General features: G+C 41.6%; 1 protein-coding gene across 1 annotated transcript in view; it reads right to left on the bottom strand.

The window, feature by feature from the left end:
* Nucleotides 1–23,880, bottom strand: part of ARHGAP25 (Rho GTPase activating protein 25) — a 77,736-nt gene that overhangs the window by 9,659 nt on the left and 44,197 nt on the right. Inside the window, exons 3-7 of the mRNA XM_030201857.1 lie at nt 18,846–18,933; nt 16,215–16,334; nt 3,574–3,781; nt 2,229–2,361; nt 2,074–2,147 (exon numbers count right to left, since the gene is read on the bottom strand). Coding sequence (XP_030057717.1) covers nt 2,074–2,147; nt 2,229–2,361; nt 3,574–3,781; nt 16,215–16,334; nt 18,846–18,933 — 623 coding nt within the window. The remainder of the gene's footprint in view (nt 1–2,073; nt 2,148–2,228; nt 2,362–3,573; nt 3,782–16,214; nt 16,335–18,845; nt 18,934–23,880) is intronic.

Raw genomic sequence — 23,880 nt, 5'->3', positions numbered from 1 at the left:
GGGTCGTCAATGTCAGTAATACAGTCTGGATAATATCCCCTGTTCTTTCAATAACAGCAGGCAATGCCACCACATATATGGGTAACAGCAATGTAGCAAATCTTCTCAACTGAGAAACAAAATGCTGCCAGGGCTCTCTATGTTTGTGCAGCGCTGCATATGCCTTGTAGCGCTATAGAAATGCTAAATAGTAGTAGTAGTAGTAGTAGTAACAGAGTATTAGGTGAGTTCTCTCATGGCAGCGCAAAAACACCATGCATGGCTAGCTTGCTCTGTATGGATGGGGTTATGCGCCGGGGTTTGGAGGCATGGCAGCTAAGCAGTATCTTTTTCTTTGACTTTCCTTCACAATGTTGGAGCTCCGTTCAGACAATATCCCCGGGATTCTATATATTGCGCCTTAATTTCCCCATGGAAATCGAAGCATATTCTATAACAATCAGCGTAACTTAATTGTTTAGCTAATCAGCACTGTTAAATGGCTGTTAACAAGTAATTATCAGAACTGGCATTAAGATTTACGCGCACAACTCGCTATGCGTATTCTGTAACATGGTGTGCATAAACTCGAAGTCGCATAGTTGAAAAGGGGGCTTTGCCATGGGTGGGGCATGAGCGTTTCTAAAATCTATGCGTGTTGTTATAGAATACACCCGCTCTGAGCCTAATTTCGGCATTGGGATTTACGCCAAGTAAAACATGGTGTAAATGGCTGCACCTAAATTTAGTCACACGGAGAGGTGCTCGGCATAATTCTATATACCATGTAGAAATGTAAGCCTATTCTATAAAATTTAGGCGTAGCATACAGAATATGCCTAGGCATATTTTTTTACGAACATAATTTTCATGCACCCATATATAGACTCTAGCTCTATGTGTCCTGAGTTTCACATTGTTTATTGTACTCCGCTTTCATGGATTTCCCCAAATGGTTAATCAAATGAATAAATCTGATCCTGAACCATTTAAAAGAGCTGCCCTAGAATTTTGTCACCCTAGGCACTGGCCTAGTGTGCCTGCATATAAATGCAGGTGGGCTCAATCTACCGTTGTTGCTCTTCTTTTCAGCTCAGAGTTCTTACAACCATATCAGTTGCGGGGAAAAATGTGACACTCTGCAGAATCTGGCATCTCTTATTGGATCAATATTAAAATGATGCAGAAAGGTTACCCGTGCATGAATTCTGCAAACCACATAACCATTAGGAGTAGCTTAATGGTTGAGCAGTAGGCTAAGAACCAGGGACGCCCAGTTCAAATCCCACTGCAGTTCCTTGTGATCTTAGGCCAGTTGCTTTACGATCTATTGCTTCAGGTACAAACTTTAGATTATGAATCCTCTCAGGGACAGAAAAATACCTACTGTACCTGAATATAAATCACCTTTAGTTACTACTGAAAAAATTATAAGCTAAGTTCAAAATCCCCTCTCACCACTCACCCCTTTTTTTGATCATCGTCCATCCTGATGCAAAAACTGAGCTTTTATTTATTAGGATTTTATTTACTGCCTTTTTGATGGAATTCACTCAAGGCGGTGTACACTCAGTTAGCTATTATCTTGAAAATAATCCTATTACATTACCGCAGCTGAAAAGGGGAATTTGTTTGGTCAAGTTTAGGACACTCCAGAGCTCTTGACGGTTAGCACAGTAGCAAAATGAATGAAATATTTTTCATGTTCAAACCTTGTTGAATTTCTTTCCCCGAACACTTTCTTCAGTTCTCCCATTCATGATGTCATTTCTCTTTTTTCAGAGACAGGACAGAGGACAAATGAAGTACTTCCAAGGTCATGTTAGTTTATTAGATATTTGAATGAACACCTTTTAATTGCCCTAATTCTGTACAACCAACATAACAAAATAATAGAGTGATCAGGAGACAAGAAGCTTATTAGTCATAATAAATATTTTTCCAAGTGGATGCTTCTTACATATTTCTTTAAGAAATATTGATTATCCACCGATAATTTCATCATTCAAGAATGCATGTATTTGATTTTTGAAAATCTTTCTGAAGCAGGAGGAGAAGCTACCTTGTAGGTTTTTCAAAGCAAGGAAAACTCACCTGCAAATGAATCTCAGCAGATTGTAATTGTCCCTGGGGAGGAGAATCACTTGGTTCATTAGTGCTTCATGACCCTAAAACAAGTACAGTTAACTTAATCACTGATACAGAAATACACCATCAACTTAAGCACTCAACTCATAAAATCAACGTACCTTGACTTCATCAATACTCATCAGATGAGCACTTGATAGGAAATCTTCATATTGTGCCCAGGGTATAACCGGTTCAGGTAGCTCCCGTAGATACAGTTTAAACAAAGAGGCAACAGTGTGAACATCCGTATTGCTGGAAGGCATGATACATACAATCAGGGCTGGCCCAAGGATATATAATGCCCTAGGCCAGGGGTGCTCAATGTCGGTCCTTGAGGTCCGTAATCCAGTTGGATTTTCAGGATTTCCAGAATGAATATGCATGAGATCTATCTGCATACAACGGAGGCAGTGCATGAAAATATATCTCGTGCATAGTCACTGGGGAAATTGTGAAAACCTGACTGGGTTGTGGACTTTGAAGACCAACAATAAGCACCCCTACCCTAGGCGAATCTTCAGCCATGTGTTACCCTATCCCGCCTCCACGGGTGGCTCAAGGCCATAACCCCCATGTCCAGTATATCCCTTTCTCCTCCCTACCTCCCTCCAGATAGACAACATCCCCTCTTTTCCTTCCTACCCACCATAGATGGCCAGCAATCCCCTAAGTAGCCAGAATCTCCTTTTCCCTATCCCCCCAGGTCTAGCATTTCCCCTTCCCCTACCTACTCTCATTGAGTCCAGCCTCTCCTCTTCCCCATACTATGCCAATCCCTAGATCCAGCACCTCATTTCCATTCCTTTGCTTCTCCATACTGCCATTGTCACCTTATTTCTTTCAGGGTCACTCAAAAAGTACTTTACACCAATGCGGGTCTTCCAGTAGACACCCACACTCAAACACTGCCACATTCCACCATCTTCTGATGCTTTTATTTTCAAGGGTGGGGGGGAGATCAGGACACAGTAGCTCTTGAGCACTGGCCTCTACTAGAAAAACCCACACCCATACAGAATAATTTTGAAGTGGACCTGGAAGAGGTAGGGTGACAGTGGTAGCATGGGAAGGGGAAGAGAAGAAGGTGAAGATGCCAGACCCAGGACTAGGGGAAGGGGAGAGAGGCTGCTCTCCTGTCACGCCACCAATCTCCTAATGCTACACTAGGTGGCACATTAGTAAATAGGCCCTACTGATAACAATGAGGCCTGTACTAAATAGCATTAAGCAACTCAATAAATCTAGTCCTAAAACATGAAACAGGATAAAATCAGGATTTGCTCAGCCTATTTATAATGATCTGGAACCACTTTGGAGCTCCTGCCATTTACAATCTTGAGAATGAGGTCAAATGGCAGAGAAAGCTAAATAATGAAATAGTACTGGGGAGACAAGAGAAGAAGAGACACAATATCCAGACAAACTATAATCACAACAGCAAACAAAAACAACACTAAACCATACCAGTCAAAGGATGGTCTTTCTCCAGCATCAAAAGCATCTCTCAGCTGTTTCACCAGGTTATCCTGCCCAGGAAGGCGGAAGACCCCCTCCTCATTCAGCCCTTGCTCTAGGATGAAGTCAGCACACTTCTGAATGAGGATGGGGACCAAGTGCTCTCCAAACTTCTGTTCATATGCTATGGTATCCGCTAAACGCTGACCAAACACAACTGAAGACCAAAACAGTAAAGGGAAAAAGGTAATTGCAGCTGCTCTTGTCCTAGCTGAATCAGCATGAGTAACATCTTGAGCTGGTAGAATAATCTCAGAAGCTAACTGTGCAGTAAAACTCATTTTGTAAACAAGCAACCAAAGATATGACAAACTCACACCTCACAAAAATTTGCTTTTTACATACTCTTAACACCATAATGCCTTTCATAATGTAAGTAGTTATGATCATCACAATTTATAATACTGTTCCTACATTTCCTTGTTTTTACTGTATTCTTTACCATGTAAGATGCTTTCTTTTACTATGTAAGCTGCACTGGACCTGCTGTATGTGGGAAAGAGCGGGGTACAAATGTAATAAATAATAAATATTATTTTATATTTGCAGAACATAGGGGTCCTTTTACTAAGGTGTGCTAATGGATTTAGTGCAGTCTAAATGCAGCGCAGCCCATTGTATACCTATAAGCTGCTTTTCACTCAACGCACACTAATTTGTTAGTGCATCTTAATAAAAGGACCTCCCCCCAATAGTCCTGGTGAACAGATAAGAATATATTCCCTGCTTTGGCTTAATATGCAGCTGAAAAGAGTTTAAGTCTAAGCATAAAAGCAAGGATACACACAGGCAATACAAGCTATTGAAATGAAATCAGATTTGTTTTAACATAATTTTAACATAAGCCATCTTTTTCTCAGGGATTTTTTTTTTTTACAATTTCTGACAGCAGAAAAAAAAATTCATAGAAAGCAAATGTTCAAGCAAAAAATCTTCTGAAACAGAAGGGCTAAATTTGAGAATGCAACAAAGGCATGCAGTGCATTTTGGGGACAGAAATTTTTAAGACTAGCCTTGCTGTGTCAGATCAATGGTTCCTTAAAACCAGCATCCCCGTCTTTGACCATGGCCATTCTGGTGTACGTGGGAGTCCCCAGAAAATCCATTCCCCAATCTTGGAGGTGGTGATCTCCACACATATCTGGCTAAGAACTGTTAATGGACCTGTACCTCCAGAAATTTGTCCAAATCTTTTCTAAACCCAGCTATTTACTTTGACCAAATCCGCCAGCACATTTTTGTTTCCATTATGATTTTTTTCTGTTGAATTTTATTTTTCCCTTGTGGGAGATCTGGATTTTAAAATTAACTACTTCCTGTCCCCAAATCTGAGATCAAGGAAATTTAGAATTAGGTACACAAGTTATTTTCCTGCGATTTGAAGCTTTGGGCAAAAGATATACTTTCCACATGCATGTCAGCAAATTGCCTCACCAGCTTTTGACACTTTTGTCATCCCTCATTTTCCTTAAATCGGATGGTAGGTCTGAATAGCCCTAGTACTCCAACTCTGTTAACTATGAGTCATGCAAGAAGAGTCAATTGGTAAAAATGTCAGCAAAGAAAAAAAAAAGTTTAATTCACAAACATGTGAAACCATTTAAGATGTTACAGGGGAGAAAAAAGTTTTTTTTTAGCAAAACCTGGGTTTACACAAATCCCCACTGAAAAAATGTATTTGGAATGACACAGAAACTCGGTGTAGAAACAGAAAGCTTATGCTCACTAGTACATCCTTTAATCCCAATAGCAATTGGCCTGCCAGCTTTCTTTTTCAGTCCTTTCACATGTCCTGGTTGTCCTCACTCTCACCTACTGCAAAACTCCCCAAACATGCTCTAGGGCATTCTCCCACTTCCCACATCTGTTTGCTGCTCACATCTGGGCCTGAGTGGCAAAAAGGTGAAAGGATACCTTTTTTGCGTTGCACTGGCTTTTGCCTCCTGAATGCCAGATAGATCAATCTGAGCTCTAAGGCTGGGAAGCAGCAGCCCAGGCCCCAGCTCAGTGTTCTTGCAGCTTTCCGCATCCCAACTGCAGTGGTGGTGGTGGTGGTGGTGGTATGTTAAGACCAGCTGGGTGCCTAACTGTGCAGTGTCAGAAGCCAAACCAAATGGTCTCAGGAATGTGCCCTCCTCCTGTTCTGAACCCTGGAATAAATGTCCTGCATCTCTTCCAGATCAGTAGTGTAAAGACTCTCTTGTCTTTTCTTTCCTTCTGCAGCCACAAGACTTGCCCACACCTGCCTCTTCCTACAAAGAGCTTCTTTTGTTTTCAAATAACGCACATAACCCTTTCCTTGAGTATAATAAATGCACGTGATTCCCTCTCTCCCTGGCTAATCACCAACTGCGATTCTTTTCTTTAGCATGCAGGTGGTTAATAAAAACCACCGAGTTGCTTTTCTCTTCTGTTCTCCAAGTGACAGGCATTTTCAATTAGCATTTATGAATGATGAGATATTCCTGAGTCATCGCTGGATGCTGCTGGACCAGAGCAGAGCTTCTGCAGTTTAATTTCATTTGCTTTATCCAGCATCCACTCTCCCTCTGGAGTTAATTCTCTCATAACACAAAGAGAACAGTTTGTTCATCTCCAGGAAGTCTGTCTGGCTGGAGGACAAGGTATTGAGTTCCCAAGACAAATAGCATGGTCCGATCACATTGGCTGCAACGTGCAAAGGTCAACACTGAACACAATGCACATAAAGTGGCTCCAAATAGCACTACCTCCTCATTCTATAACTTAGCACCTAAATTTAAGCACCATTTTGGCACTTAAATTTAATATTAGCATTTAAGTGGATAAGTGTAGACTTGCACACATAAGTGCTAGATGAGTGCACAACATTATTCTATATTTCATTTCATTTATTGCCATTTATATATTGCCCTTATCTGGAGAAGTGAACTCAAACATACATAAAAGAACATACAAAACAGAACACATCAAAAACAATACAAACTCATCTAAAACTTAACAAAACAGATCATGATAAAATGTCCACCAGCTGTGTAGCTTGTGCCAACAAATGCTGCTTCAGAGGTCTCTTAAACAAACTTGAATTGTTCTGTGTCCTAAGAAGTCCGGGCAATTTATTCCACTCTGTCAGGCCAGCAAAAGAAAAAATACACTTCCTTGTATCCTCTAAACGAACAGGAAAATCTGAGATTGTCAACAAACAAGCGTCCAAACGAAGCACTCGCTTTGGGCAATATAAGTGAAACAATCTAATAGGTACTGAGACAAATCATGACAGTTCATATTGAATTCTATCTTGCATAGATAAGCAATTCAATTTCTGAAAACTGGGAGTAACATGATCGTATTTTGAAAGTCCATAAAACAGGTGCACAGTTGAATTTGTCACTACCTGCAATGCCTGTATACGGACAGGAGACAGGCCTACATAACAGAAACTACAGTAGTCTAAACTTGTCAAAACCAAACTCTGTAGCACCCTGCAAACATCATTCTGGTAAATCAAAGAGCATAATTTGCAAAGTAAACGCAACTTGTAACAAAATTTTTTTAATCACAGAACAAATCTGAGGGGGGGGGGGGGGGAAAGACAGCGCAGCATCAAATAGTACACCCAAGTTTTTCACAACTGAGGAAACATAGATCACAGCATCAGATATTACAATCTCAGAAGGAAAAGAAATTGTTGGTTCAGCAGTTACTAGCAAAATGTCTGTTTTGGACATATTACGAGACAGACAATTCTGAAACATCCAGTGATGGATCCCCTCTAAAATTGCTTGTAATCGAGTAACCACCACAGGCACTGACTATAAAAGGCACACGTAACTTGCTCAGCATACGAATGCAAGGAGGGGCTTTCACAGGGGAGGAGCATGGGCAGTGTGTGGGTGGGACTAACATTTACACATGTAACTGACAGCATACTATAAGTTATGAGCTAAAGCGCCGCATTGAGGCATGCATATTTGTGCCTGCTATTGACAAGGCATAATTGAGCGCATTGGTGCACTAATGTTCTATAACCCAGGTGCCATTACAGAATTAGCACTCACTGTACTGTATCTTACATAAGTACATAAGTATTGCCATACTGGGAAAGACCAAAGGTCCATCAAGCCCAGTATCTTGTTTCCAACAGTGGCCAATCCATGTCACAAATACCCGGCAAGATCCCAAAAATGTACAAAACATTTTATACTGCTTATGCCAGAAATAGTGGATTTTCCCCAAGTCCATTTAATAACAGTCTATGGACTTTTCCTTTAGGAAGCCGTCCAAACCTTTTTTAAACTCCGCTAAGTTAACCGCCTTTACCACATTCTCTGGCAACGAATTCCAGAGTTTAATTACACGTTGAGTGAAGAAAAATTTTCTCCGATTCTTTTTAAATTTACTACATTGTAGCTTCATCGCATGCCCCCTAGTCCTTGTATTTTTGGAAAGGGTGACAGACGCTTCACATCTACCCGTTCAACTCCACTCATTATTTTATAGACCTCTATCCTATTTCCCCTCAGCCGCCTTTTCTCCAAGCTAAAGAGCCCTAGCCGCTTTAGCCTTTCCTCATAGGGAAGTCGTCCCATCCCCTTTATCATTTTCGTCGCCCTTCTCTGCACCTTTTCTAATTCCACTATATCTTTTTTGAGATGCAGCGACCAGAATTGAACACAATATTTGAGGTGCGGTCGCACCATGGAGCGATACAAAGGCATTATAACATCCTCATTTTTGTTTTCCATTCCTTTCCTAATAATACCTAACATTCTATTTGCTTTCTTAGCTGCAGGAGCACACTGAGCTTCTAGCAGTTATATACAAATGAAATTTTACCTACTGATTCAAAGATTTCAGATTATCTTAGGAATGTTCCTATTAGAAGGTTGAATGCAACCCAGACTGATAAATTATCTGCCCCTGTGAGGGTAGCAGAAATTCAGGCAGCCATTAAATAGTTATGCCTAAATAAGACCTCTGGTCTGGACGGTCTTCATTTGGAATTTTATAAAATGTTAATCTTCAAAATCTCTGCATTTCTGTAGCTCTATTATACGAAGGTAATTAAAAGAGGTGCCTTTCTACCACGTAAATAAAGCCATCATCAGGCTTATTCCAAAACCTGGTAAGGACCCTAGCCTCCCAGAATCCTAACATTTTATATCTTTGCTTAACACAGACAACAATCATTTGGCGAACTATATTTCAACCGTTGTTGGTGAAGATCAGTTAGAATTTGTGAGAGACAGTGAGTATTTAACGTACATAGGATATTCTTGGCTATGGTATACTGCCAAAAATGTGTGATCACCCTGCCCTATTAGTGGAGGCCTCGATGCTGAAATAACATTTGATAGGGTGGGGTGGTCATATTTTTTTTCACACTTTAAACGTTTTGGTCTGGGAACTTCTTTTATTCAAATGATACAAGTTCTATATTCCCATCTGGAAACAGCTGTTCTGGTTGATGGACTAAAGTCCAATTCATTTTCCTATTTCAAGAGGAATCAGATAGAGCTGCAGTCTCTTGCCCTTGCTGTTCTTTGAGCCCTTTTTATGTCAGCTTAAGGTACATCCAACTATTGAGGGTGTACTACTATAACAGACAATGGTCAAGTTTCTTGTCTTTGCAGATAACATGCTGTTAATCTTATGTCATTCTCAACATACACTACCTAGGATTTTGGACTACATTAGCTTATCTGGGCCAATTTCAGGACTGAAGTTAAATCTACAAAAGTCTGAAGCATTTCCCGCTCAGGCCAGTGTGAAAAATCAGCGAGTTAGTGAATTCCCATTACTTTGGGCTCAAACCTCTTTGAAATATTTGGGAATGCATAGTCCCACAAATTTAACCACTTTATACTACATTAATGTGCATCCCCAGGTAATGAGTATGCCGGAAAAACTGGATAAGTAGCATTCTTTCTCCCTTTACTTAATGGGCTGCATACATTTGTATAATATGATCACAGTCCCCCAATGGTTGCACTTGTTTCAAATGCTGCCGCTTACTTATACCTGGTAAGATAGAAGATTACCTTCTACTATTATGACTAATTGCTTATGGTAAGGAAAGAGGATTAGGATACCTTTAAAGATGTTAAATTACCCGAGACGACAGGAAGGATTGGGATTTAAGATATAAATTCATATAAATTGGCCTGTGGAATGAGACATTTGAGTGATTGGTTCGATAATAAGTTACATTTATTTTTCAGTGGAATGTCACTTGGGATATCTCTTGTATGCACAAGACACTGCTATCCCGCCACAGGTTTTACATCTCATTATACAATCCATACAATTATTCCACTACTGCCTGTTTGCAGGAACTCTGATTTTCATGACACAGTGAACATTTTGCACGTAGGAAGGTAAAGGGATTAAATATTTATTCCAGATTATAGATGAAAATGGTAACAGAAATTGCGAGCAGATGCAACCCCTTCTGGAAAAGGGAGAAACGACTTGTTCTTGGGCATCTAGACAAAAGTTGTTCATTAAGAGGGTCTTTTACTAAGGCGCGCTCACGTTTTTGGCGTGTGCTAAAATTGTGGGCATGCTAAATGTTAGAGACACCCATGCATTCCTATGGGCGTCTCCAACGTTTAGCGCGCCCTAAAAACGTGAGCGCACCTTAGTAAAAGACGCCCTAAATTTCTCATATACGTACCATATGGTGAAATAGAACTGGCATGTAAGTCTCTAGCGGAGATCTAAATCAGTGCTTCCCAAGTCCGGTCCTGGAGTACCCCATGCCAGTCAGGTTTTCAGGATATCCACAATGAATATGAATGAAAGAGATTTGCATATATTGGAGGCAGTGAATGCAAATCAAGTTCATACATATTCATTGTGGATATCCTGAAAACCTGACTGGCAAGGAGTATCCAGGACTGGACTCGGGAAACACTGATCTAGAGTAGGGAGTTCCACTACACTATCACTGAAGATCTTATGATGCTTAGCTTGGGCAACATTTTTAAGACTATTTACAATAATAATTTGAGGGAAATGCAATATAAGATCCGTTTAAGGCCTTACATCATCCCACAAAGAGTGTTTTGTGTCCATAGTTTGGATAAAGACGAATATCCAAGTGCAAAGGAGAAGAAGCAAATTTAAGCCATATATTTTGGTTCTGTGCTGCTATACAACACTTCTTGTATGAGATCTGTAATTGTTGTGGAAGTTTTACAATAAGATCGAGCTGCAGAGTTAGTTATCTTTGATGTAAGGTCTGCAATTCAGATTATGGCATTTTTAAGGATGGCATTTCTCACTGAATGCAAGTGCATCTTATTGAACTGGCTTCCCTATTGGCATTGGAACATATAGGGGTGGATGGAAAAAAGGGATGCCCAATGGCTAGTTTCAGAAGGTTTGGGAGCCTTACTGGTCCACTCTCTCTTTGAGAGCACACAGTAACTTGTTAAACAAGTAATTTTTAGTGATTCACATGGAGGGGCATTTTCGATAGGATGTCTAAATCCGATTTTGGACGCTTTGTAGAAAACATCCACAAATCCAGTAGTGAACGTGACTATTTTCAAACCAGAAAAATGCCCACTTTTTGTTTTGAAAATGGCCATTTGCTATATGTTTCTGTGCTCAGTGTGTTTACCTTTTAGGACCATTTTCAAAAAAAAAAAAAACATTCAAGGGAAAAATACACAAAAACATGCCATGGGAATGTATGGTCAGCATTCTTAGTAGACTGGCCACGCAGACATCCCAGCAGAGCAGTGGGACACCCTAGGGAGCACTGCAGTGAACTTCACATAAAATGTCCCATAAGTACATAAGTAATGCCACACTGGGAAAAGACCAAGGGTCAATCGAGCCCAGCATCCTGTCCACGACAGCGGCCAACCCAGGCCAAGGGCACCTGGCAAGCTTCCCAAACGTACAAACATTCTATACATGTTATTCCTGGAATTGTGGATTTTTCCCAAGTCCATTTAGTAGTGGTTTATGGACTTGTCCTTTAGGAAACCGTCTAACCCCTTTTTAAACTCTGCCAAGCCAACCGCCTTCACCATGTTCTCACATATCTGACCGTTACCCCCTTATTTTGTATGGCGAGCCCTCCCAAATCCACCAAAACCCTACTGTACATCACTATAAACACCCTGATGTCTGCAGGTGTCACCTACATGTAGGTACAGTAGATTTTGTTGAGTTTTGGAGGGCTTCCACATTCCATCACAAGTGAACCAGTTAGAATGGGATATGGGCCTGGGTCCCCTTCTCTACAGTGCACTGAACCGACCACGAAGCTACTCCAGCGACCTGTTTGCTGCTCTAATAGGACTGGCCATAACATCTAAAACTGTCATAAAGGCTGGTATGTATGTATTGTTTCTTTCGCATCCTTGGGGATGGGGGGGTCATGCCTTAATCCCTCCAGTGGTCATCTAGTCATTTAGACCACCTTTTTGTGACTTGGTCATGACTGAAACAGGTCTAGACCAAAATATCTAATTTTAGCCCTGGACGTTTTTGCTTTGTTCCATTATGGCAGAAAAACATCCAAGTTTTGGGAACACCCAAATCCTGCCCCCAACACACCCCTTTGTGATTTGCACACACTGTACAGAAAAACATCTCAAATCTGAGTTTTGAAAGTCATGATTTGGATGTTTTTCGGAGAAAAACACCCAATTGACACTTTATGCCATTTTAGAGATGTTTTTCTCATTTGAAAATGAGCCCCTAAATATGTTAATGCAGTTTTAATGATGCTGAATGCTCCTTCATTATAGTGTTTAAAGGGTCTAAAATCAATTTGGCCTAGGGCAGAGGTTCCCAAACCTGGTCCTCGAGGCACCCCAGCCAGTCAGGTTTTCAAGATATCCACAATGAATATTCATGAGAGAGAGTTGCCTGCACTACCTCCACTGCATGCAAATCTCTCTCTTACACATTCATTGTGGATATCCTGAAAACCTGACTGGCTGGGGTGCGTCCAGGACCAGGTTTTGGAACCACTGTCCTAGCGTTTTTTTAATCCTTCTCCCCCACCCCACCCCTTAATTTGTAGTCAGTTATCCAAATTAAGAGAAGAAGAGAGAAAATTGCCATTGTTGAGTATTTTCATCAGTAAGTCAATATACTAGTGTAACATATACCCAATAGCCCTAAGGGCAGATAGCACTGAGCAGTCTAGCAGTGAATGGGCCTGTCTTACACAACCCTCCCATCTCTCTTCTCTATCCCTCTTTCACTCTCTTAGCTTCCCTCTTCCATCCTTTCCTTCTTCTCTCCCTCATCTCTATATTTCACCATCCTCCAGACATCACTTTCTTAGCACCAACTGTGCCATAAAGTAGGTTGTTGACTGGCAGAGAACTAAAAGCAGGTGGCAGAAAATGCCTTTAAAAACTGTGAGCAAAGCAAGGAAGCTGCCACAGGAACATTTTAGGAACACTTACTACTGCACCCTAAAACTTGCCACCTGAGGCAACTGCCTCATATTGTCTAAAGAAAGAAATGAGGGAGTAAGGAGTATTGGGGCCAGGGGCGTAGCCAGACATCCAACTTTGGGTGGGCCTGGACTCAAGATGGGTGGGCAAAAGAACCCCTCCCTGTCCCACAGGTGATTTGGTCTCTCCTTGTCTCACCTGCATGCCATCTGCTATTTACAAGGTATGCAGGAGGGACAGATGTTGGGAGTTTTCAGCTGGTGGGGCTATGGAATCAGCATAGGTGTGCTGCTACTGGGTGGGCCTGAGCCGAAAGTGGGCGGGCCTGGCCCACCCAGGCCCACCCTTGGCTACGCCACTGATTGGGGCCCTGGGTACTGAAGAAGGCCTCAAAACCAGGAAAGGGAATTGTGATGGCCTTCTTTCATCTGCAGAGAGGATGAAGTGTATACTGTTGAGGGTTATGCCAGTGGATGAGAACACAGGAGGACTAACAGTTTTTAGTGAAGAGTTGATGGCCCTATAACCAGTATGGGTATATTGGGAGGATGTTCAACAAGTGTTTAGCTGCTTGCCATAGAAGTATGCTTTATGGGTACCCAGAACCCATATAGACTGAAACAGCAATCTCCCAGTGAAGGCAGAAGTATAGGGAGCTCCCGAAGTATTTTTCAGGTTTCAAGAGGTGCTGCCAGTCAAGAATTGGTGGCCTGTAGGAGGGGAGTCTTGCCAGAGGATCATGAGAGTCCTAGAAAGAGGATTGGGGTCTTGAAAGAGGAACCAAATATTGAGAGGAAAAGAAGAAATAGAGATCTGAGGAGAAGAGCTTAAGAATGAAGGAATATCCAGTGGCTTTTCTATACTTTTTTCTGCTGTTTTTCTGTCTATATCTATGAAGATCAACAGATGAACTGCTTTAATTTTCTTGATTTGCCTAGTAAAATATATTTTATGTATGGTTCTGAATACTGGACTTCTTTGACTTGGCTGAAAGCCTGGGAAGAAAGGATGGGAGACAATGAAAGGGGTGAAAAAGTTGCTCAAATTGAGCAGCTGACCACTGGAAGGATTAAGACATGACACCTTAATCTCCCAGTGGTTGTGGTCCCCTCCCTCTCCCCTGAAAGTGAAACTGAAAGGGAATGCCAAGCACTATGACAGGTATTATGGGCATTCTTAGCAAAGCAGGAAGTAAGGCTGAGGAGTAAATATTTAAGCCACCTGCAAGCCTGAAGGCCATTGAAGTGGTGTACATTCAGGGACAGTAGGTACTTTTTCTGTTCCTGGAGGGCTCACAATTACAAAATAAGAGTTAAAGTAGGATTTGAACCTGGGTCCCTTGGTTTAAAGTCCTCAATGAATTCTATCATAAAATGTAACATGGTGAGTGAAAAGATACCAAAAGTGGGGTATGTGACTTATTTATACCACAAGATAGAGGGATATCAACTGCATAATCCTGCAACATTTCAGCCCCAGGTATGGACTGATTATATCTTTAAACTAGAAATGTTTATCAATAAAAAAGGAATTAACCCCAGAAAACACATTCCACACTTTAGTGAGGTATTAAATTTGCTGATAACACAAAGTTATTCAAAATCGTTAAATCACGGGAGGATTGTGAAAAATTACAAGAGGACCTTACGTTACTGGGAGACTGGACATCTAAATGACAGATGACTTTTAATGTGAACAAGTGCAAAGTGATGCATGTGGGAAAGAGGAACTCAAATTATAGCTACTTCATGCAAGGTTCCACGTTAGGAGTCACGGACCAAGAAATGGATCTAGGTGTCGTCGTTGATAATACGTTGAAACCTTCTGCTCAGTGTGCTGCTGCGATGGCTAAGAAAGCAAACAGAATGTTAGGTATTATTAGGAAAGGAATGGAAAACAAAAATGAGGGTGTTATAATGCCTTTCTATCGCTCCATGGTGCGACCGCACCTCGAATACTGTGTTCAATTCTGGTTGCCGCATCTCAAAAAAGATATAGTGGAATTTGAAAAGGTGCAGAGAAGGGTGATGAAAATGATAAAGGGGATGGGACGACTTCCCTATGAGGAAAGGCTAAAGTGGCTAGGGCTCTTCAGCTTGGAGAAAAGGCGGCTGAGGGGAGATATGATAGAGGTCTATAAAATAATGAGTGAAGTTGAACGGGTAGATGTGAAGCATCTGTTTACGCTTTCCAAAAATACAAGGACTAGGCGGCATGCGATGAAGCTACTATGTAGTAAATTTAAAATGAACTGGAGAAAATCCTTCTTCACTCTATGTGTAATTGGGCTCTGGAATTCGTTGCCAGAGAATGTGGAAGGGGCGGTTAACTTAGCAGAGTTTTAAAAAGGTTTGGACGGCATCCTAAAGGAAAAGTCCATAGACCATTATTAAATGGATTTGGGAAAATCCACTATTTCTGGGATAAGCAGTATAAAATGTTTTGTCGTATTTGTGACCTGGATTGGCCACTGTTGAAAACAGGATGCTGGGCTTGATGGACCTTTGGTCTTTCCCAGTATGGCAATACTTATGTACTTATGTATGTACCTTTTAGGCTCTTGCAGTTTTTAGGCTGCAGAACATGAAAAAATGTCAACGTTGTAAAAAACAATTGCATAGTCCCATTCTACTGACACTACAGTACACAAAACTTTCAAAAATGAAAGTTGCCCTTCCAAACTTTTATAGCCTTTATCTCTGTTATTTGCAACCCTACTTTTGGTACCTTTTCATTTAGCAAATCACAAATATTTCAAACATGTCATAGCAAAATTATGTGCCAGAGAAAGAATGAAAATTCCAGCTCATGCATCCAAAGATATAAGCCAAGGAGAGAAATAGAAAATCCAATTTCTGCAAAATTCTCAAAGGAAAACTAGTCCCACCATGCAGAACATAATATATCCAGAATGCTTGTCGCAGAGCATAATCCCCTGTAACCCCTCTACAATTAATTACATAACAGACAGAGATCATATCAGCCCTGTAACAAAAATGATGTCAGATACCATATTCTCACTTACTGTATGGGCCCATCAGATATATATGTATGTGTTAAGATATTACCAGAAGATTCTAAACAGTATATATATATATATATAATCATTATATGATACAAAATGATGGTTTTCTGGTGACACAAATTATTTTAGAAAGTTAAAGGCACAAAACCATTCCTCACCTCCTGAGGGTGCTCCTGTCACTCTTTTGATGGCTTTAACCCATTCTTCCATCTCAGTCTGTGAACTTGCCATGAGGATGCATGAATCTTGTCCTGCTCGGGTCTGGTCCCCAAAGATTCCTGCAAAACAGTTTACTTTATTAAATATTTGATTGATGGCCTTTTGGCCCTAACATCAAAGCAGTTAACAATATATCTTTAAATAAACATAAATAACAAAATTCAAAACATAGAAACATGAGATAAAGGTATAACAAAAGACATTTCAACAAAATGTAAGTCCTAGATATAAATCACCATCAACTAACAAAGCAAGTATCATACTTGTCCTAATTGCCTGTACTCCTCAGTCTTCAAAAGTCTGTGTCATTAACCAAGATTTAACTCCTAATCTAAATCTGGGAAAAGAAAGGGGTCATGGATTTGATATACTGCCTTTCTATGGTACAACCAAAGTGGCTTACATATGTTATAAAGCACACCAACTGTCCCCCAGTCCTGAGTGTTAACTCCTGCCGATTTCAGCGGAGCAAGTTGCTAGTACAATTTAAAAAAAAACAAGATTTACAGCGCCCACCTCCTCACTGATCAAGCAGTAGAGAATACTTTCCCACAAATATATTACTATATCATCTTAAACTTTTAACTTTCAATAATAGTTTTCATAGAATTATCTAAAGTATTCACCTTAAATTGTCTTGAAAATTTGTCGAGTGGGGGAGAACTGTCGGACATGAATTATGTTTCGCCCCAGCTGTCTCAAGGACTTCCTCCATAAATTTCAAGTGTCAGCTCACTGGTTCACATTTCTCACTCATCTGAACTGGAGTGATAACTGTGGACTAGTGAGCTGATGCTCTCTATGAGAGGTATTGGAAGATATGGAAACAGAAGTCTCTCCCCCAAACGTAGGAGAAATGCATCCGATGCTAGTCTGCTATGTGACCTAAACCTGGAACAGAATTGGGGGACTTTGATGTTGAGATGAGTGGCAAAAAGATCCATTGAGGGGGTGTCCCACTCTCGGAACACCTTGCGGGCTATGCTCATGTTGAGAGACCACTCGTGAGGTTGCAAAACCCTGCTCAGTCTGTCCACCAGGTAATTGTCCTTTCCTGGTAGGTACATGGCTCGGAGGACCATTTCGTGAAGGAGGGCCCACTGCCACATTCCCACTGCTTCCTGATATAAGGGGTAGAATCCTTTACCCTCCTGCTTGTTTACACAGAACATTGCAACCTGGTTGTCTATTTGAATACAAATTATTTGGTTCTGTAGCTGATCTCTGAAAGCCTTTAGTGCATTCCAAATGGCCCTTAGATTGAACAGGTTGATATGGAGATCTGTTTCCTGAGCAGAACAAGTTCCCTGTGTGTGAAGCCCATCCACATGAGCTCCCCATCCCAGGTTGGATGCATCAATACTTAGCACCTACTGAGGAGGTGGAATTTGGATTGGTAGTCCCACAGTCAAATTTATCCAAATTGTCCACCAGAGAAGGGAATGAGTCAACTCTGGAGGAATCCGAATAACATTCACTAGATTCCCAGCCGCCTGAGACCACTGGGAAGCTAGGGTCCACTGGGCCTCTCGCAAGTGGAGATGTGCCATGGGAGCGACATGCACTGTTTTGAGGTCTTGTGGCCCATCAATCTCAACATTTGCCAAGCTGTGACCTGCTTGCTGCTTTGGACTTGCAAAGTGAGTATTCATAAGGCCTCTACTCTTGCTTGTGGAAGAAAAGTCCAAGCCTGCAATGGAGCGAGCAGGGCTCCTATGTACTGTAATTGCTGGACTGGTAGAAGGTGGGACTTGGGGTAGTTTATGATGAACCCTAGTAGCTCTAACACCTGAATAGTTAACCAAATCACATTTTTTTAATGATAAAGAAGAAAAAAACACTGTTTAGCTCCTGCAGGTGCGGGACAGCCCCGGAGTCAGGAGCATCCTGCAGGGTGAACGTCTCTGGGGAAGGTCGATCAAGTGATTTAATTGATTAGTCTCCTGAGGACGCCAATGTGGCAAAACATGATGTCATGTTGAGATTAAGATCCTGGAACGCTTGAAACTGTTGCTAAGATTATTAAGGAATTAATTCACCAAATCAAGAAGACAAGATGAACCATAAGGGGTCATGGAGGTACCAGTAACTTTGGTTGGATTGAGCATGTGACTGAAAGAAAGCCGTAGAGACATTTTGTTATTTTATTAAACAACAATCTTATAAGCAGAACACTGCCCTTGGATGGGAATGGAAAAGGACTGCCGACTGATTAGTGTTACAATAATTTGTTTAGTGTAGTGGGCTTCATGTCTACTGTAGGGTATACAACTTGGTAAATGTTAAATTGATCTATTAATTAAAGTAATCTAGCCAGTTAGTAGACAGCACAGATAGGGTTTTGTTTTTATAATCGTGATTATGTATGAATAAAGGTTTCAATTTTAAGGAAATTTAAGCAAGAGTCAATGACTTTATGTATGAAGAGACAATGAATATGCATGAGATAGATTTGCATACAGTGAAGGGAATGCATGAAAAACTCTCATACATTTTCATTGTGGATATTCTGAAAACCTGACTGGCTGGGTGTATCCTGAAGTGAAAATAGAAAGAAGCTATTGACTTACCTGGGATGATTTCAAAGATGAACTTTCCAGCATCTTCTGAGTTCCCGGCCACTTCCCTGACAGTGCTTCTTTGTACAGTTATGTAGCCCTGGAATCAGCAAATTAACACTTTTTGACTTCATTCAAAAGTAAGGTAGAAGTTATGGTGGCCACTGACTGGTCAACCAAGCCTCTGCCCATCCCATAACCCCTCCCTGAAGTGCTTTATAAAAGCAAAAATTAACGAAATCACAATTTTTTTATGATAAAGAAGAAAAAAAGCTGTTTAACTCATAAATTCATATTATAGAATGCAAAACAAATAGTGCTCTGTTAATTTCCAAACGAGGGTGATTTTTTCGACAGGAAAGGATGAAATTTTGGGGTGTTCATTGAACTGTCTTGAGTTGAAAGAAAGGAAGATAAATGGCAGTCACACAAGGTGGGTTGAAGGTCTTCAGGTGACAGCATGCCTAGAAAGTCTACTCTTTTGTTGCTATTATAGGCATCTGCTTAGCTCGCAATTATCATGTGATCTCTTAATTTGGGGTGTTCATTGAACTGTCTAGTGTTGAAAGAAAGGAAGATAAACGGCAGTCACACAAGGTGGGTTGAAGGTCTTCAGGTGGCAGCATGCCTAGAAGGTCCACTCTTTTGTTGCTATTATAGGCATCTGCTTAGCTCGCAATTATCATGTGATCTCTTAATTCCTTCTTAATAGTTCTCTTACAGTTCCCCTATATAACTAGCTAAAAGGTCATTATTTTGCTTATATACAGGAGATCCCACTGGGTGATATTACAGTAGAATAAGGGCTCATTTTCAAAGCATGTGGAGGCATATATTCAAAGCATTTAGACTTACAAAGTTATATAGAAGGGCATTTTCGAAAGAAACGTCCAAGTTGGGATTTGGACGTCTTTGTAAAATGTCCAAATCCGGGGGCGGGGAAAACCGTATTTTCGAAAAAAGATGGACAGCCATCTTTCGTTTCGAAAATACCAAGGACGTCCTTAGAGATGGACGCCCTTAGACATGGACGTCTTTGACTTTCAGCGATTTTCGAAACCAAAGACGTCCATGTCAAAAATGTCCAAATGCAAGCCATTTGGACGTAGGAGGAGCCAGCATTTGTAGTGCACTGGTCCCCCTGACATGCTAGGACACCAGCCCGGCACCCTAGGGGGCACTGCAGTGGACTTCATATATTGCTCCCAGGTACATAGCTCCCTTACCGTGTGTGCTGAGCCCCCCAACCCACCCAAAACCCACTACCACTCAACTGTACACCACTACCATAGCCCTTACAGGTGAGGGGGGCACCTAGATGTGGGTACAGTGGGTTTGTGGTGGGTTTTGGAGGGCTTGCTGTTTCCTCCACAAACATAACAGGTAGGGGGGGTATGGGCCTGGGTCCGCCTGTCTGAAGTACACTGAACCCACTAAAACTGCTCCAGGGACCTGCATGCGTTGTCATGGACCTGAGTATGACATCTGAGGCTGGCATAGAGGCTGGCACGAAATATTTTTAAAGATGTTTTCTGAGGGTGGGAGGGGGTTAGTGACCACTGGGGGAGCAACGGGAGGTCATCCCCAATTCCCTCCGGTGGTCATCTGGGCATTTCGGGCACCTTTTTGTGCCTTATTCGTTAAAAAAAAAAAAAAAAAAACACATCCAGGTGAAAACATCTACGTTTTACTTTAGGACGTCCCTGCTTTTTTCGATTATGGCTCAAAGACGTTCAAGTGTTAGGCATGCCCAAGTCCCGCCTTCACCACGCCTCAGATATGCTCCCTTGAAATTTGGACGTCCTTGCGACGGACTGCAGTTGGAGATGTCCAAAATCGAGTTTTGATTATACCGATTTGGACATCTCTGGGAGATGGACATCCATGTTCCGGTTTATGTCGAAAGATGGACATCCATCTCTTTCGAAAATGGGCCTGATAGTAACCTATGGAACTTTGTTAAGTCTAAGTGCTTTGAGAATGAGCCCCTGACTTACAAAGCTCCATAGGTTATTATGGGGCTCATTTTCAAAGCACTTAGACTTAACAAAGTTCAATAGGTTACCATGAAACTTTGTAAGTCTAAGTGCTTTGAAAATAGGCCTCTATCCAGCTTATAATCGAACGAGAAAAACGCCCAAGTTCCGACCTAAATCGGGAGATGGACGTTTATCTCACAAAAACGAATAAAGCGGTATAATCGAAAGCCGATTTTGGGCGTTTTCAACTGCACTCCATCGCGGATGCGGACAAAGTTTATGGGGGCGTGTCAGAGGTGTGGCGAAGGCGGAACTGGGGCGTGGTTATCTGCCGAACAGAGATGGGCGCATTTCACAGATAATGGGACAAAAGTATGCGTTTTTAGCTAGAATTTAGGGCACTTTTCCTGGACCCTGTTTTTTCACGAATAAGGCCCCAAAAAGTGCCCTAAATGACCAGATGACCACTGGAGGGAATCGGGGATGACCTCCCCTGACTCCCCCAGTGGTCATAAACCCCCTCCCACCTCAAAAAATGATGTTTCACAACTTTTTATTTTGACCCTCAAATGTCATACCCACCTCCCTGGCAGCAGTATGCAGGTCCCTGGAGCAGTTGTTAGGGGGTGCAGTGGACTTCAGGCAGGTGGACCCAGGCCCATCCCCCCCCCTACCTGTTACAATTGTGCTGCTTAATGCTTAGTCGTCCAACCCCCCCCGAACCCACTGTACCCACATGTAGGTGCCCCCCTTCACTCCTTAGGGCTATAGTAATGGTGTAGACTTGTGGGCAGTGGGTTTTGAGGGGGATTTGGGGGGCTCTACACACAAGGGAAGGGTGCTATGCACCTGGGAGCTCTTTTACCTTTTGTTCTGTTTTTGTAAAAGTGCCCCCTAGGGTGCCTGGTTGGTGTCCTGGCATGTTAGGGGGACCAGTGCACTACGACTCCTGGCCCCTCCCACGAACAAATGCCTTGGATTTATTCGTTTTTGAGCTGGGCGATTTCATTGTCCATTATCGCTGAAAAGCAAAAACGCCCAGCTCATAACTTGGCGAATAAAACATGGACGTCTAATTTTTTCGAAAATACGCTTGGGTCCGCCCCTTCACGGACCCGTTCTCGGAGATAAACGCCCATGGAGATAGGCGTTTCTGTTCGATTATGCCCCTCCATGTAACCTACAATTATGGTGTCAGAAGTCACAGACTTATTTGGGGTGCACATGGAAAAGCTTTCATTTCATTTTGCTCTAGTTTCTTCTTTTTTTTTTTTTTAGAGGATCAATACTCAAAATCAGTTTGTAAAAACATAACAGTTGCCTTACTGGGACAGACTGAAGGGCCATCAAGCCCAGTATCCTGTTACAACAGTGGCCAATCCAGGTCACAAGTACCTGGCAAGATCCCAAAAGAGTAAAACAGATTTTAAGCTGCTTATCCCAGAAATTAGTAGGTTTTCCCAAGTCTATCTTAATAATGGCTCGTGGACTTTTGTTTTTGGCGATTGTCGCTGGCTTTCAATCCTCTGCTCTCTGAAAAATCCAACTTTCTTGGCAGGGAACAGCTAAACATACATAATAAAGTGTAAATTTTGGCTATACAACTCAATGCCAGTCCAAAATCTACCCAGCTAAATGTGGGAGGGGGAACATGCATTCCAGGGACAGGGCTCACAATTCACCAGACAGCAGTGATACTCAGTTGCTTATCCAATTCTCTCCATCATAGATACAGCAGGCCTAAGATATCCAGTTATCTTTAAACTGTTATATTCAGTGGTGCTAGGATAACTGGCTTTCTTACCAAATATCTAGTTCAAGATAGCTGGATAACATGTATGGTTATCTTTAACTGTAAGTAGCATTGCTAAATATTGGATCCTCTTTTTTTATTTTCTCTTCTGTTTTAAAGCATGCTAAAATGTCAGAAACAAAAATTATAATTTTGTTGAGGAGGTTTTCTCTGTGTTTTACTTTGGATGGAAAATGACACACAATAAAACAGCAAAGGTCATCCTTATTTCCCTGTTGTCTTAAAACCACAGTGCATCACAAACACCAACCAAGATCCATCCGCTAGGGACAGAGAAAGTATCTGCACATAAGTATCAAATCCAAATCCATGACCCAAGACCATGACCACTATTGGTGATTTCCCAAGCAGGTGATAGAGGTTCCCACAGCCAGCTGCAGACTGCATTTCAGCCACTAAAAGGCATCCTGCTATATGCCAGGAAAGTCCAATGTGTACAGTGCAAATAGCCAATAGGCTAGATTCAGTAAATGGTGCAAAAAATCAGGCACTAGAAAGATCCATGCTGAAAAATCATATTCTATAGAGGGCACCCCGTACCAAGCACCCTTTATAGAATAACGCAAAGTGCCAATTCCTGCAACCAACTTTGGGCATGCAGACTTACACCAAGTGAAACCTGGTATAAATCTTGGCGCGCAAGTGGAGCGCACCACCCCAGAATTCTACAAAATCGTGACTAAATTATGGAATGCCCTGCCCGCCAATGCCCCTCCTATGGCCATGAGACAATTTTGATGCACAACTTTATAGAATAGCGCACAGGCAGAAGCGTGCACAAAACCAAATAATTGCCAATTATCAATAATTGGTGTTACTTGGCTTGTTAACCAATTATGCTGCATGTGCATCTCAGGACTGTGCTCAAAATTTGGCAAACAAAATTCAGCAACCTTTATAAAATCCAGGGGAATATGTCTGTGTCTCAGGTATTCCATGTACAAACTTGACTAATTACACAGTGTCTGTGTGTCCTATAGGACTTGCTGCGCTCTCTTCTGATGCAACTTCCTGTTTCCGGTTCTTTCCATACAAATGACCTAGCAGATTGATAACTCTCTGAGTATTACCTTTTAACAAACACCTTCTATTAGTTGTGCTACGTCGGGCCATTAAGGGTGATTATGCTGAAAGCATTTGGAGAAGGGACCATTATATGTTTTTCCTCCTAGAGAAAACTTGTCAATATCATGTCTAAAGCTGGGATCACAGCACAAAATGGTGAACTTCAGAGCAGCTGGTGCAATTTGAAAAT

This window comes from Microcaecilia unicolor, chromosome 4 (genome assembly GCF_901765095.1).
Source record: "Microcaecilia unicolor chromosome 4, aMicUni1.1, whole genome shotgun sequence".
Taxonomy (NCBI): domain Eukaryota; kingdom Metazoa; phylum Chordata; class Amphibia; order Gymnophiona; family Siphonopidae; genus Microcaecilia; species Microcaecilia unicolor.
This window is presented reverse-complemented; position numbering and strand designations above follow the sequence as displayed.